This window comes from Haliotis rufescens, unplaced genomic scaffold (assembly GCF_023055435.1).
Source record: "Haliotis rufescens isolate VD_foot unplaced genomic scaffold, xgHalRufe1.0.p SCAF_2, whole genome shotgun sequence".
NCBI lineage: Eukaryota > Metazoa > Mollusca > Gastropoda > Lepetellida > Haliotidae > Haliotis > Haliotis rufescens.
Genome location: NW_025963890.1, coordinates 62,545,901 through 62,561,812, shown reverse-complemented (window position 1 = coordinate 62,561,812; position 15,912 = coordinate 62,545,901). Strand labels below are relative to the sequence as shown.

Below are 15,912 nucleotides of genomic sequence, written 5' to 3'. Positions count from 1 at the left end.
GCCTAACCAAAGAATGTGGCAATGATACCTTGTTAGGAATTGATGTCAAGGTAAGTCACCCCAGGTGGCATTTTATCTGCTGTAAGATTTTGAAAACATTTTCGAAAGATTCATCTTAACGCGGACCCCATGATAATGTGGGATGAAAAGAGTGAGTGAGTTAAAATTTTAAGTTACATCGGCAATATTTCAGCCATATCGATATCGTGACTAACACTGCTTTGAACAATACCGAGTTATACCACGGCGTGTCAGCTTTATGTGGGGGGAATACCCGAAGTGATGCAGGTCTCAGACGTTTATCACTTTCGTGAAACCATGAGAATGAAATCCATAAAATCTGTCGACGAAGGACAGTAAAAGCACTAGATTATAACAGGTATAGATTTATGACTAGTGTGTTACCATAAAACTGTGAATATTCGGAACAATACATTATCAAAATTGGCTAGTGATCACCAGCAACCAAAGTTACATACAAGGGCCCATGGGGACTTACAGTACTTTTGCTACCTGCATGGACCCCAGCCGGGTTTACATCATCCCTTCAGCTGTTGGCAATTATTGACAAATTAAGCCAAAGTTGAAGTAACATATATTCTACGATTAAAAATTACAAAACATATGTTTCAAAATTACTTAATAATTCTATTTCTTTTAATAAACCAATCACTAAATGAGAGCTGATATTGTTAAAAAGATCCTTGAGCGATGAAACGTTGAAATAGTCAAACCTTGTGATGGAAAAATCTAATCAGGTCATGCTTGACCGTGATTCTTTCATCACAAAGGATGCAGAACGGAGAATCCTCACCTTTTAATAAATATTCATGAGTATTCTTAAACAAGAAATCCAATGGTGGGGTACTGATTTCAACTTTGCACAGGTCTTACAGGACCAACACGCATTGCAGTACACCCAAGACGAATGAAGCTCATTAACAAAGCAGGGACTACAAATTGCATTATAAATGACTTCAATGTGTTCAGTGTTTATGTATGGCATTGAACATATATGAGATACAAGCACGTATAGTTCCTACAGGTAAAAAAATACCATGGCTGATTGAGTTCTTCCAATTCGATGAAAATATGTTTTTAATGTAATCTATGAATCTTATCTTACAGATAATGGAAATTAATTTTTGCTTAAAGCGACGTTCATAAAGTGGTCCTCATCTCGAACTAAAATGCCATATTGTAGTTTATCTTTCTGTAAGGAATGCAAGATTTAGGTTCTCCTTATATAGAAGCACAATGTACGACACTGAGCAGACGCAAAATGAGTCTCGAAAATGCTGTATTTATTGTTCTGACTTTTGTTATCTGTGAATGTGCACCTCACATTGTATTTATAGTTGCTGATAGTTCCGGCACAGAGCAATGCCCCTGTTCCTGGAGCAAACACCTCATACTACGGCGGTGTATGGAGCCCTGGTTTGTGTTAATGACTCTTTAAGCAGACATTCCCTGTTTCTCAAATAAGTATCTACTGTGAATACGTAATGTTCAAACAAGAACTTCTGTCATCCCAACTTCATTTATTTTCAAATAAAGAAAGTTAAATGAAGTAGTAAATGTTGTATAGATGTAAACTGCCGGTCAAAACAACGTTACATGTCGATTCCCAAATTGAAACAGTATGTTAACCCAGAAATCTGCACATAATAGAACCGACAAATAGTATACAGTCCACAAATATACTGCTCACACAAAGTAAGGGATAGTGAAAAGTTACGACGAAAAGCTTCAGAATTATGTTTTATTTTCATTGGGAAACAATAATAATGTGGAAATAAAGATGTTAAGAAACAGTTTTGAAAGTAATGACTTTGATCAAGCTGCAATTTCATTTTGTAGACACGGGAAAGTTCATGAGGGGTAGAAACCCAAAAGTCATAAATGGGTGAATACCGGGTTGGCCCACCATTAGCAGCCAAACAAGCATGGCTGCTAATGGTGGGCCAACCCGGTATGCTTTTCCTCAATCATACATATTTTTTTTGTAGGCCTCTATGTTACTGTCTTTGTGCCACTGATTTTAATTTCAATATCCCCTACTTTTTGTGAGCAGTATATTACAAAATTATCTGGGTTCACAAATCAATACAAATGACGGCACAGCAATTACAATGGCAGCACACAATAGAGTGGCTGTACAATATTCAAATACGAAAATACGGTGGTGATAGTAAAAGTCAGTGATAAATGTATATTCACCCAGCGGCGACGCCTAGGCAGGGAATCCGGGGTGATCTTCAAACGAAAGCTGCATTGATGTATTCTCAGATGAAAATGTGTGATGAAATGTGTGAGGGAAAGACAGGCATGCTTTTGTCCCCTAATACACCGTCTAACTAGCTACTGGAAACTTCCACACATTGCCCTCACAATATAGAATATTCCACATGTTTCTGTAACACACTACCACAGTCCACGGTATTCCGGAAGTTTACATATCACACGAGCATCTTAATACAGTAACTTGCTCAAAAGTGCTTACAATAATTAGCACTACCTTCCTGACAACTAATCACTGTCCAAACACAATTTAACAATGTAACGCAGTTACAAACGTTGTTCAACAATAAACTACACCCATGTAATAACACCCATGTTTGATGATTGATGGTTGCTAAAATGAAACAAAAAGAAATGGTTTTTCGATGGTGATGTAACAAAGGTTTATCACGTCAATGCATAAGATGTATAAATAATACGTGCTTACTGCAAAGGACTTCAAAACGCCAACGCTAGAGAATAATCAGCCTTAAAAAGCAGCCTATATGTCTATAGGACATAAAGGGAAATTCATAATGGACATTGTATGAGTGAGTGAGTGAGTGAGTTAAATTTTACATCGCATCGGCAATATTTCAGCCATATAGCGATGTGAACTAGGTTGAACAAGTTAGGCATTTATATTATATATTAAAAGCTGTCATCGAAAGACAGTACAACAACCAGCAATATATCACAGATTATAATTTTAAAACTAGTTTTAGAGCAATAAAATAATCAGATACAATACAAACGATACAATATAAAAACGGGCTGTAGATCGCCAGCAACCAAAGTTAGGCCACCATACTAGGGACCATGGGGACTTACGGACATTGTATGAATGGATCACTGAAAATCAGCGATGACACGAAAAGGGAAAGCATGTCCTGATCTACCGGTAGCGCCCGACAGTCAGAGGTGAGATAACTCCGTCTAATATTTGTAAGTAATTTTTGCTGAATGTCTACCATAAAATGCTCTGGAACAACTAAACTGGGCTTTGATGGCGAATCCCTAATTGAAAAGCTTAGGTCTTTAGTCCGAAATGTGACTTTCCGTAAAATCTGAATAAAATATACACGCTCGAAAGTACAAAAGCAATTGAAATGGTGAGTGAGTTAAAATTTGAAGTCACATCAGTAATATTTCAGCCATACCAAAACAATTGAGAAATGTAGAAACCTTAAGCTGGAGCTGATGATATAACTGCTCAACATGAAAGGGAAGTTCACGATTGGTAAATCAAAATCATCCTTCTTGTCATGAAACTTGGTATGGAGGCTGCCAGCAGAGTCCGTCCATGTACAGATTCAGAAAAGACATTGAATATGTTTTCTGCCATTCTTTGATTTATACATCGGGTAATGTTCATTTATCCCGGCATTGTTGAAACAAATTAGGTCATATATATACTGAACCGCAAAAGAAATGTCACCATGGATAGATATATGAGAAACCTTATTTGTCCAAACACTGTAAACATACTTTGAGACATGTTAAAAGATGAAACTTGGCAAAACTGATCATCAAGGTTGAAATTAAAGTGTCAAATGTTCTTAAAGTGAAACACAACACTAGTCTTTGAGAAAATGGCATTACAAGTCAGTATCTCGTGTGTCCGCCATGTGCATTGATGACTGCCGTGCAAGGTCGATACATGGAATGGATGAGGTGGTTGATGAAGGCCATAGGCACTTGAACCCACACTCTGAGGAACGCCTGACGCAGTTCAGCTGCACTTGTCGGCCTTTGTCGGACGTCATTCAGCCGTCTTTGAATCTCGTCCCGCAGGTGCTCAATGGGATTTAAATCGAGGGCAGGTCACTGCATGGTTCTGATGCCATTCTGCTGGAGGAAGTCTCTTGTTGCTCTCGCAGTGTGGGTACGGGCGTAATCATGCTGAAACTCGTGGTTGCGCCGACGTGCCAAATGAGGTATGGCGTTTGGTCTCAAGACTTGATCAATGCTGTGACACCATTGCCACTCCCTGGACCGATGTTCTGGAAGACCACAGGGCCTACCCTCCGTGCACCACACAGGGCCTCCACCCCACACCATAATGCTCGGACTGCCCCCAGGAGCGTCTCTCAACAACACAAGCATCCGAATAACGTTCCCAATGCCGTCGCCAGACTCTCTCTCTCTCTGCCATCTGCTGTTGAGATACAGTAACGGCTCTCGTATGAGAAGAGGACTCTTCTCCACTTCTTGTGGCGCCAATGCTGGTGCTGTGTTGCCCACTGAAGAGGGGCATATATATATCTGAAACTTCGGTTGAATTTTTGGGCAACGTGTCGTTTCTTTAATTTAACCAATTCCGATTTGTGAAACAGGTCAGCTGGGGGACAGGCACAAATCGTACGTACATGTATGTGGTATCTACCACTTGCAAAATGCCTTATCTCCAAATTTGAGAAAGACATATGTCACATAATACATTTCAAGTATTTTCTAGCTCAAGTCAGAAATAGCACAAGGTTAGTACAAAGATAAGAAATTAAAAGAAACACATATGGACCAGAATGGTAGTAAGTTTGCGAATATTCTGCCTCTCCTTTCTCCACCACTACTACATTTCATGGGATATATACATTTAACAATTAACCAACTTCCCACTTCTCCATTTTTATACTTCACCATGTGATATAGGACGGCTTAATATGTTTTGGATATTTATAACATAAGTTCGTTCCTTGCCCAAGCTAATTTTCTTTTTGTGATATTATCAACGGATTTGCTCGTAATTAGTTGTCTCCTTCAATCGGCCTTTTTTATGTAGCATTACTGTTCATGATATCTCACAACGGGTTTATTAAAAGAAATTAAAGTTTTTTTTATAAAGTCGGCATTATCATATACAACCGTCCTTTCAACAGTGCAATCACAACATGTAACGCCATATGACAACTGTGTTTGTTATGCTTATTTCGGAAACAAGGAGTTGCTGTATAACAAGAAAGGTTGATTTAGAAATGGTCTGGGATATATACAAGGAAAATTGTACTAGAAAATACGTCATAAATAACTTTCCTATATGCTTCAAACAAACACAAAAATCCCCCATGTACTGCATGTCTTGAAGCAAATGACATTGAACACTTAATCTGGATAAAAAAAGGACAAAAACATTCTGTCATATGGATAACGAGATATTTCACATGCAGATATGGTCTGGGATATTCAAAAATTAAATATTTTATCTCAGATTTAAAACACACAAACTTGTTTGCCTGGCGTTCTGGATATCCTGAAACAATGAGATTTAATCCGTCACTAAAACAAATCTCCTCTAAAGATCATCGAGGATATATGAGTGAAATGAGAGAGTCATTGAGAAAAGGCTCTTAAACCCATTCAAAAATATTCCTGCTTCATCACGCAGGGAGGGGGCACGGGCATAATGCATACAGTCAAACATTTAAAGAGTTTTTGTTTAAATATAAATGAAATACATATGACTACACATATGTTGTTCAGCCACTTGTCTGAAAGGGGCATTTTTCAATTTTGTCAAACCATGCTAGCTTATAATAATGCGATGTATTAATGGTGCAATGGCTTCACTTATAGGTATTGTGAATACATTTATGTTGGCAACATATGCACTGATTTTGTGGCATAAATCTCGACAAAGGGACTATCCAGCTGGTAATCACACAGAAAGAATGCAAGCTCTGGGCTTGTCACGACGTGCGTTATCTATTGGAAACCTTTATATAGAAGCACAATGTACGACATTGAGCAGAAGCAAAATGAGTCTCGGAGGAGCTCTCTTTATTGTTCTGACTTTTGTTATCTGTGAGTGTGCAGAGAAACCTCACATTATATTTATAGTCGCTGATGACCTCGGCTGGAACGATGTCGGATTTCGGAACCCTCAAATGATCACCCCTAACCTGGACAGACTGGCCAAAGCTGGAGTCATCCTCAACTCTTCTTACGTTCAGCCTCTGTGCTCGCCCTCCAGAAACTGCTTCATGTCGGGATATTTCCCCTATCACACTGGACTACAAGATGGCGTTATTGCCATAAACGCAGCAAAATTCCTCCAAGCCAACCTAACAACTATACCACAAAGACTGAAACAACTTGGCTATGATGCTCACATGGTTGGGAAGTGGCATCTTGGCTTCTGTAACTGGAAATATACACCCACAGAGAGAGGCTTTGATTCCTATCTTGGCTATTACTCCGGTGATGAAGAGTATTTTACTCACACGTCACAGGATCGCCAAGGTGACGTGGGCCTGGATTTTCACTTCAACAAGACGGTCTATGGAAACGCAAATGGAACCTATTCTGCAAATGTGTTTGCGGACAGAGCTGTTGAAATCATTGAGAACCATGACAACAGTAAGCCACTTTATCTATACCTTCCATTCCAGTCTGTTCATGAACCTTTAGAAGTTCCACCTGTATATGAAAACATGTACAAGAACATCGCAAACAAAAGCAGAAGAATTTATTGTGGAATGGTGAGTGCGTTAGACGAAGCTGTTGGGAATATCACTAAAGCTTTAGAAGACAAAGGTTTCATGGACAATCTTTTGTTAGTCTTTACAACCGATAATGGTGGTCCCACATTTGTTGCTGCTAATAACTTGCCTTTACGAGGAGCCAAAAATACTCTGTGGGAAGGGGGAACGAAGGGAACTGGGTTCATCTACAGTAAAACTCTTCTGAAGAAGACGGGCTACCTCAACACTGGAATGATGCATGCTGTGGACTGGTACCCGACTTTGGTGGAGTTAGCTGGTGGAGAGAACACAGACCCCAACATGGACGGAGTCAGTCAGTACGACATGCTCATCAATGGTGGACCCACCAAACGGAATGAGTTCGTCTACAACATATATGACGAGCGGGAAGCAGCTGCAATAAGGTATGGAGATCTCAAACTCATGCAAGGAAGTCCGGGATCTCACAATGGTTGGGCTCCTTTACCACATCTTGGAATTGATGGAGGTGTCTTTCAATCTGATAACCAAACCTTCCCTCCCTTCATGCTATACAACATTACTGCAGATCCAACTGAACACTTCGACCTCTCAGCCAAATATCCTGAGTTAGTGGACATGATGAAGAAGAGGCTGGAGAACTGGAAGAAGTCCCGTGTCCCGGCACAAGACAATTCAGCTGTTCCTGCAGCAAACCCCAAATATTTTGGCGGTGTTTGGAGTCCAGGCTGGTGTTGATGTCTCTTACAAACAGACACATTATCTTACAAAGATACGTTTATAGTATATTAATGTTCAAAGTACCAACAGTCATACGAACATGTAAAATCGAATCTTAACTGCATCAACTTCGTTTGTTTTCAATTAAAGTTTCAGTTTCGAACAGTGACTGACAATGTAAACACAACCGAGTTTCGGGAGAAGCTTTTTGAAAACCGTATGTAAACAAGATCACCAAAGACCCTCAAACTTCGTATCAACTTGAGTGACAAACCCTGGATACCACAAATGGCTCCATATCTAGATATAAGTCAATACATTTTCTGTAGTTTTATCATAAAAAATCGAATCGATCGTGTTTGGCGTCTGCACCAATCACAGTGGGCGACGCTTATTTACGGTTGAGCTTATATAAATAGCAAAGCACATGGTCATGTGTACATGTGACACATTCAATGACTTTGTGGTCAAAGTGTATTGTGTTGTATATTTTTACGGCAGAAAGCAGCAGAACATCCATCAGTTTCGGTTAATGTAACAGTAACCATACATACATACACGATTCTTTCAGTTAAATCCGAAAATTACAGATATTTCTTTAGTTTTTGGTCATTTGCATTCAACAGTTGGATCTGTGCCACACAATAATCAGATTATAAACTGACGTCCAAAAGAAACTTTACCAACTGAAAATATAAATTTTAGACAAAGTATAAATTTGTTTTCGATGAAGTCTATCTAAAACACATCACCTAAATACAACAATAGTGTATGCAGAAAATGTTAATCGACTGTTACATGTTTGCGAGATAACACGCGAAAAAGTGAAAAACGCGTGCACCACGGACAACTGCAAATGCACGTTCGGGTAAGGGTATAAAACGATTGCAACGTCAAGTCAGACATCCACAGTGATAAAAAAATACAAAAGAAATGCTACGACTCACAGTCGAACAACGTGAACGAGCCTTGGGTATGGTACAGATGGGAGCCACCCACGCCCATATTGCACGAACCTTCGGTTGCTCCCGTGTTGCCGTTACCAACTTGATGCAACGTTACAGACAGACAGGGCGGACCGCTGACAGGCCAAGAACAGGCAGACCCAGGGTGACCACGCCCCATGGTGACCGGTACTTGCGTACCTTGCACCTCCGAAATCGCTTCCTGACAGTGACGTCATCGGCGACAAATGCCTTAAGTCACAGGGTTAGTCGACAGACAGTGGCCAGGAGACTCAGGGCTCATGGAATCAGGGCTTTTAGACCATACAGAGGACAGTTATTGACAGCGCAACATCGTCGTCTGCGATTGAGATGGGCCCGGACGGTACGACGTTGGCAACGACGTGACTGGCAGAGGGTTGTCTTCACTAACGAAAGTCGATTCTGTATGTTTAGGGCTGATGGAACTTTCGACTTTCGTTAGTGAATACAACCCTCTGCCAGTCACGTCGTTGCCAACGTCGTACAGTCCGAGCCCATCTCATTCGCAGACGACGATGTTGCGCTGTCAAAAGCTGTCCTCTGTATGGTCTAAAAGCCCTGATTCCATGAGCCCTGAGTCTCCTGGCCACTGTCTGTCGACTAACCTTGGACCTAAGGCATTTGTCGCCGATGACGTCACTGTCAGGAAGCGATTTCGGAGGTGCAAGGTACGCAAGTACCGGTCACCATGGGGCGTGGTCACCCTGGGTCTGCCTGTTCTTGGCCTGTCAGCGGTCCGCCCTGTCTGTCTGTAACGTTGCATCAAGATGGTAACGGCAACACGGGAGCAACCGAAGGTTCGTGCAATATGGGCGTCCCATCTGTACCATACCCAAGGCTCGTTCACGTTGTTCGACTGTGAGTCGTAGCATTTCTTTTGTATTTTTTTATCACTGTGGATGTCTGACTTGACGTTGCAATCGTTTTATACCCTTACCCGAACGTGCATTTGCAGTTGTCCGTGGTGCACGCGTTTTTCACTTTTTCGCGTGTTATCTCGCAAACATGTAACAGTCGATTAACATTTTCTGCATACACTATTGTTGTATTTAGGTGATGTGTTTTAGATAGACTTCATCGAAAACAAATTTATACTTTATCTGAAATTTATATTTTCAGTTGGTAAAGTTTCTTTTGGACGTCAGTTTATAATCTGATTATTGTGTGGCACAGATTCAACTGTTGAATGCAAATGACCAAAAATTAAAGAAATATCTGTAATTTTCGGATTTAACTGAAAGAATCGTGTATGTATGTATGGTTACTGTTACATTAACCGAAACTGATCGATGTTCTGCTGCTGTTCTGCCGTAAAAATATACAACACAATACACTTTGACCACAAAGTCATTGAATGTGTCACATGTACACATGACCATGTGCTTTGCTATTTATATAAGCTCAACCGTAAATAAGCGTCGCCTACTGTGATTGATGCAGACGCCAAACACGATCGATTCGATTTTTTATGATAAAACTACAGAAAATGAATTGACTTATATCTAGATATGGAGCCATTTGTGGTATCCAGGGTTTGTCACTCAAGTTGATACGAAGTTTGAGGGTCTTTGGTGATCTTGTTTACATACGGTTTTCAAAAAGCTTCTCCGGTACCGGTCATCATGGGGCGTTCTGCCTGTTCTTGGCCTGTCAGCGGTCCGCCCTGTCTGTCTGTAACGTTGCATCAAGTTGGTAACGGCAACATGGGAGCAACCGAAGGTTCGTGCAATATGGGAGTGGGTGGCTCCCATCTGTACCATACTCAAGGCTCGTTCACGTTGTTCGACTGTGAGTCGTTGCATTTCTTATTGTATTGTTTTATCACTGTGGATGTCTGACTTGCCGTTGCAATCGTTTTATACCCTTACCCGCACGTGCACGTGTTTTTCACTTTTTCGCGTTTTATCTCGCAAACATGTAACAGACGATTAACATTTTCTGCATACACTATTGTTGTATTTAGGTTGTGTTTTAGATAGACTTCTTTTGGACGTCAGTTTATTTTATTTCGTCCGCCCGCTCTCTGGTTAGTTGAGGCTTGAGGTCAGAAACACATACCAAAAAATTATGTAGGGCCTTATGCAAATGACACTTGGCATGCCAATCAACAAGGAATCTGGGTCACTGGGACTCGCCAAGTTTCACGGATCGAGTTAATTCGGCATGAGGATCTTTCGGACAAGTGTGACTTTGCCAAAATACATTGCTACTGGGCAATGAAAACATGTCACGGAAAAGACAAAAAACTACTTTGATCACTTAAAAATATATTTGACCATTACCAGGGTTTTTACACGATCGTTGTCATCCAGATTTCAGATGAGCCAAGACCAACACAACGAAGAAAAACACTGTTGAAATCACCGATTGCCGTATATATTGTTGGATAAATCGTGGACATTCCACGGTATCATTTTATGAAGATGTGAAGACGACATGCAGGTATGTTTTGAAACCAAAGACCTACGCGTTTGTTGAAAAGTCTTGGAATCTTTTGATAGATATTTATTACCATTAAAACTTACGTCCTTGTTGTAAAACGGTATACATGGGTCGGTGTTTACATGACGTCACACGTTTACGCATTAACCAATGAAATGTGTGTGTTATCATGACGTCATATTGACCTGTCAGATCACTCGTATAAGCTCCGCCCACTAGAATGCGGTAGTTGCTACCGCAGATTGGGCTTTAAGAAAACTAAGCATTTAAAAAAATGTTTAATGAATATAGAATGGTTACAATAATTGAATATAAATAAATACATTGAATGTTCTGTGGATACTTTGCAGTCTACAAAATACAAAATAAAATCCAAAAGGAGCCCAGGGAAATGCTAGACTTATCAATTCCTTCTAGGTTGGGTTCATTTGGTAATTTATTCTCTAGGGTCTAGGAGACCGACAAGCATGGACTTAGAGACAACACATTTTGTCAGGACATCCAGTGACCAATTTGTGTCCAGTATTTTTAAAAACAAATTAAATCCACGTGAAAAAATAAACTTCAAATAAATGGTCCAGAATGATATTAAGTTATCAACATTCTCCTGATAGTATTCAGATCTGCTATCTTTTGGTGTAGGTGTTTATCATCTTGTCGCTTACCTTAACGTGTTACAATCTTCACCAGCACCACACAGACACAGATGCACTGGATTACATTTCACGGGAAATATACAAAGGACAAGGCATGATACAGCCTAACATTGGTCTACTTACCATACCTGGACATTATTCGCACAATCATTGAAATTGTTTCACATGACCGACAGGTAAGTTGTTTTTTGGTTGTTGTTTTTTGTTTTTCATCGATCGAGACCTTTGGTTTTCGCCCACGTTCCCGAAATCGTTTTGAAGTTTTCATAGTTGTTCAAGATATGATTATTTATTATTATTATATATAGACGTCTTGTGTGTAAAAGACTGCGTATATTGTAGGTATAAGATCAATTAAATGTTTCATCGTAACATGTAACAGTTATAGTTCCAGTGATCGGCTCAAATAGTCCCGCAATCTACCGGCGCTTACGTGATCGAAAGGTGTGTAGTTCATTCCGAGATTGTTTAATGTTTTACTGAAGTAAAAATATTTATTCCAAAATACCTACGTAAACACCTTCCTGGGTATTGGGTACATTACATCCATCCTAATTACTGTCACGTGTATATTTGGTGTTTAATTGCATTCTTCTTGCTCCAACTTTTGACGTCTTCAGCTGCATTTATTTCCGGAAGTGACGTCACCATGATTAATCTCGTTCCAGATGAGTTGTAGAATTAACAGACTAAACGTAAGTTGTAGTTTTTGGCCCAGCAAGTTTAGTTAGACCATGGAGGCGATATGTTGTAATAGGAATAGGTGTCCTATTATTATGACCATATTCCTAGATTTGTCTCTTTGTTGTTAAACGACGCACTCAGCAATATCCCAGCTATATGGCGGCGGTCTGTAAATAATCGAGTCTGGAAAAAACAGTCCAGTAATTGACATCATGAGCACTGGTCTACGCATTTGGGATACGATAACATGCATCAACCAAGCCTGACCACCCGATCCCGTTAGTTGCCTCTTACAACAAACATGGGTTGGTGAAGTCCAAAATCTAACCCGAATCTTCACAGTGCAATATTCCTAGAAGTAGTGGCAGTAATGAAGTGATAGAGAGAATAAAGTTAATGGGACCACTAGTGAAGCGAAGACAGTGTGAGTGGCTGCAATGTAATTCGTTTCTTTTAAGCTCAAATCGTTTAACACAAATTTAAAATATCATTGGTAGAAGTTTGAAGAGCCACCTGATACTTTGTCGTTCGGCAACAAAACATTAATATGTCGTTGTCCAAACTTTCCACCAAATGGAAGAAACAAAGGACGATTTATTAAATTAACATTAACATGATGACATCATTTATCACGAAACATAAAGCTTGAGATAATCTTTGAAGGAAGATCATCTGACGCAATATCATTTAATAGATAACATTGGTTTTATATTTAATTGCTTTTCTATTTCTTCCGGGCCTCAGAGGAAAGATTCTGACTTACACTTATCAACAAGAAAATACTGAGGGCGTCGCTTATAATTAATATGGTAACATATGGTAGATAAAAAAATCAATACAAAGCATAATTCAGAAGGTTGTTGGGGCTTAATCTGCAGCTGTACATCAAAACAGATAAGTTATCATGCCTGACTATGACCAGCATACGTGTGTTTGGTTGTTTTAACAATCATTTAACAGTTAGACCCGTGAATATCGGGGATAGACTAGGTCTTCAGCCACCCATGTTTGATTTAAGAGGCGACTAACGTTAGGCTCGCTGACTTGGTTGATGCATGTCATCGTATCCCAATTGCGTGGATTGATGCTCAGGATGTCAATCACTGGATTGTCTGGCCAAGACTCGATTATTTACAGACCGCCGTCATATAGCTGGAATATTTCTGAGTGCGCACGAACAACAGACAAACATTTATCGGTTAGAAACGAAATGATAAATGAGATAAAACGTATCATTCATATGTTTAAAGTTTTTGAAACGGGTTTACGGATTTACCGTAAAAACAAAATGCATATTCATTGAAAATGGGTAGACACTTTTGGATAAGAAGTTATCCACATATTTAACATAGAGCTGTAATTGTTTTCATGAGTTTCATACTAGCTTGTAAATTACTCTCTTAGAAATCGGTTGTACTCGATATTACGTCCAGAAAATTCATTCGTGGTGTCATAAAGAAGAGAATGAGTGACGCCACCGGCAGGGCAGACACAATGGTATGTATCCACCGTGAAACCTTCGCACGCCTTGAACCGTCAAGGCATTGACATGTGAAAAATGGCAGGAAGCAGTCTGGCACCGAGCAATAGGCGAATGATCGAACTTGACGTTACGTTGTCACAAGTCTTTGACGATCAGACATGTTTCTAAGTAAGTAATACGTTAAAACGTATAACAGCATGGTCAAGTATTGAAGACTCACATCCCATCATTTTACGATTATGGCAATACAAAATTAGCTTCCTGTTTTTAAGCCTGAACATGTACAATCTGGACTATTAGGAGAGTCAGGAATGTGTCGATGTAAGCATTCCAAAAGATAAGATGGCAAGCTGACAAACTTAGGGTTAGTCATGAGTCATCTTATCTTTAAAAGTACCCTTAAATACGTCTACGTTTTACCGCATACACCAGAAACAACATGAATTTCATATCGGCTTTATATCTTATTTTGACTATAGTTCTCTGTGAGTGTGCAGAGAAGCCTCACATTGTATTTATTGTCGCTGATGACCTCGGCTGGAACGATGTTTGATTTCGGAACCCTCAAATGATCACCCCTAACCTGGACAGACTGGCAAAAGCTGGAGTCATCCTCAACTCTTCTTACGTTCAGCCTTTATGCACGCCCTCAAGAAACTGCTTCATGTCGGGATATTTCCCCTATCACACTGGACTACAAGATGGCACTATTGCTGTAAACGCAGCGCAATTCCTGCCGGCCAATCTAACAACAATACCACAGAAACTGAAACAACTTGGCTATGATGCTCACATGGTTGGGAAGTGGCATCTTGGCTTCTGTGACTGGAAATATACACCCACAGAGAGAGGCTTTGACACCTATCTTGGATATTACTCTGGAATGGAAGAGTATTTTACTCACATGTCAGAGGATCGCCAAGGTGACGTGGGGCTGGATTTTCGCTTCAACAAGACTGCATATAGAGACGCCAGTGGGACCTACTCTGCGTATGTGTATGCTAACAGGGCTGTTGAAATCATTGAAAACCACGACAATAATAAACCACTCTATCTGTATCTTCCATTTCAATCTGTTCATGTACCATTTGAAGTTCCACCTAAATATGAAAACATGTACAAGAACATAGAAACCGAAAACAGAAGGGTATATTGTGGAATGGTGAGTGCATTGGATGAAGCTGTGGGAAATATTACGACGGCTTTAGAAGACAAAGGTCTCATGGACAATCTGTTGTTAGTCTTTACAACCGACAATGGTGGTCCTACATTTGATGCTGCTAATAACTTGCCTTTACGAGGAGCCAAAAAAACTCTATGGGAAGGGGGAACGAAGGGAACTGGGTTCATCTACAGTAAAACACTTCTGAAGAAGACGGGCTACCTCAACACTGGAATGATGCATGCTGTAGACTGGTACCCGACTTTGGTGGAGCTGGCTGGTGGAGAGAACACAGATCCCAACATGGACGGGATCAGTCAGTACGACATGCTCATCAATGGTAAACCCTCCAAACGGAATGAGTTCGTCTACAATATCTATGACAGGCAAGAAGCAGCTGCCATAAGGTACGGAGATCTCAAACTCATGCAAGGGAGTCCGGGAGATCACAACGGTTGGGCTCCATTGCCACATCTTGGAATTGATAAACGTGTTTTTCAAGCTGATAACCAAACCTTCCCTCCCTTCATGCTGTATAACATTACTGCAGATCCAACTGAACACTTCGACCTCTCAGCCAAGTACCCTGAGCTAGTGGACATGATGAAGAAGAGGCTGGAGAACTGGAAGAAGTCCCGTGTTCCGGCACAGAGTAATACTCCTGTTCCTGGGGCAAACCCCTCATTCTACGGCGGTGTATGGAGCCCTGGTTGGTGTTAATGACTCTTTTAAGCAGACATTCCATGTGTCTCAAATACGTATATACTGTGAATACGTAATGTTCAAACAAGAACTTCTGTCATTCCAACTTCATTTATTTTCAAATAAAGAAAGTTAAATGAAGTAGTAAATGTATAGATGTAAACTGCCGGTCAAAACAACGTTATGCATGTCGATTCCCAAATTGAAACAGAACTCTCTTCCATTTCCCCCCGAAATACTATGGCGGCGTATGGAGTCGTGGGTGTTGTTGATACAAAGTACGCTAGGATACACATCAATCACCCAAGATACATATTTTGCGTTTGATTTTCTGTTC

General features: G+C 40.2%; 2 protein-coding genes across 2 annotated transcripts; both read left to right on the top strand.

Annotated features, from left to right (window-relative positions):
- The first annotated feature begins 6,018 nt into the window (after nt 1-6,018).
- Nucleotides 6,019-7,584, top strand: LOC124143835 (arylsulfatase B-like). Its single transcript, XM_046512954.2, has one exon. It carries the CDS (start codon nt 6,036-6,038, stop codon nt 7,476-7,478), a length of 1,443 nt encoding a protein of 480 aa, XP_046368910.2. The 5' UTR covers nt 6,019-6,035; the 3' UTR covers nt 7,479-7,584.
- Nucleotides 7,585-14,195: 6,611 nt separating this feature from the next.
- LOC124143410 (arylsulfatase I-like) lies at nt 14,196-15,620 on the top strand. Its single transcript, XM_048399257.1, has one exon. The coding sequence runs from the start codon at nt 14,280-14,282 to the stop codon at nt 15,591-15,593; it is 1,314 nt and encodes a 437-aa protein (XP_048255214.1). The 5' UTR covers nt 14,196-14,279; the 3' UTR covers nt 15,594-15,620.
- Nucleotides 15,621-15,912: the final 292 nt, after the last annotated feature.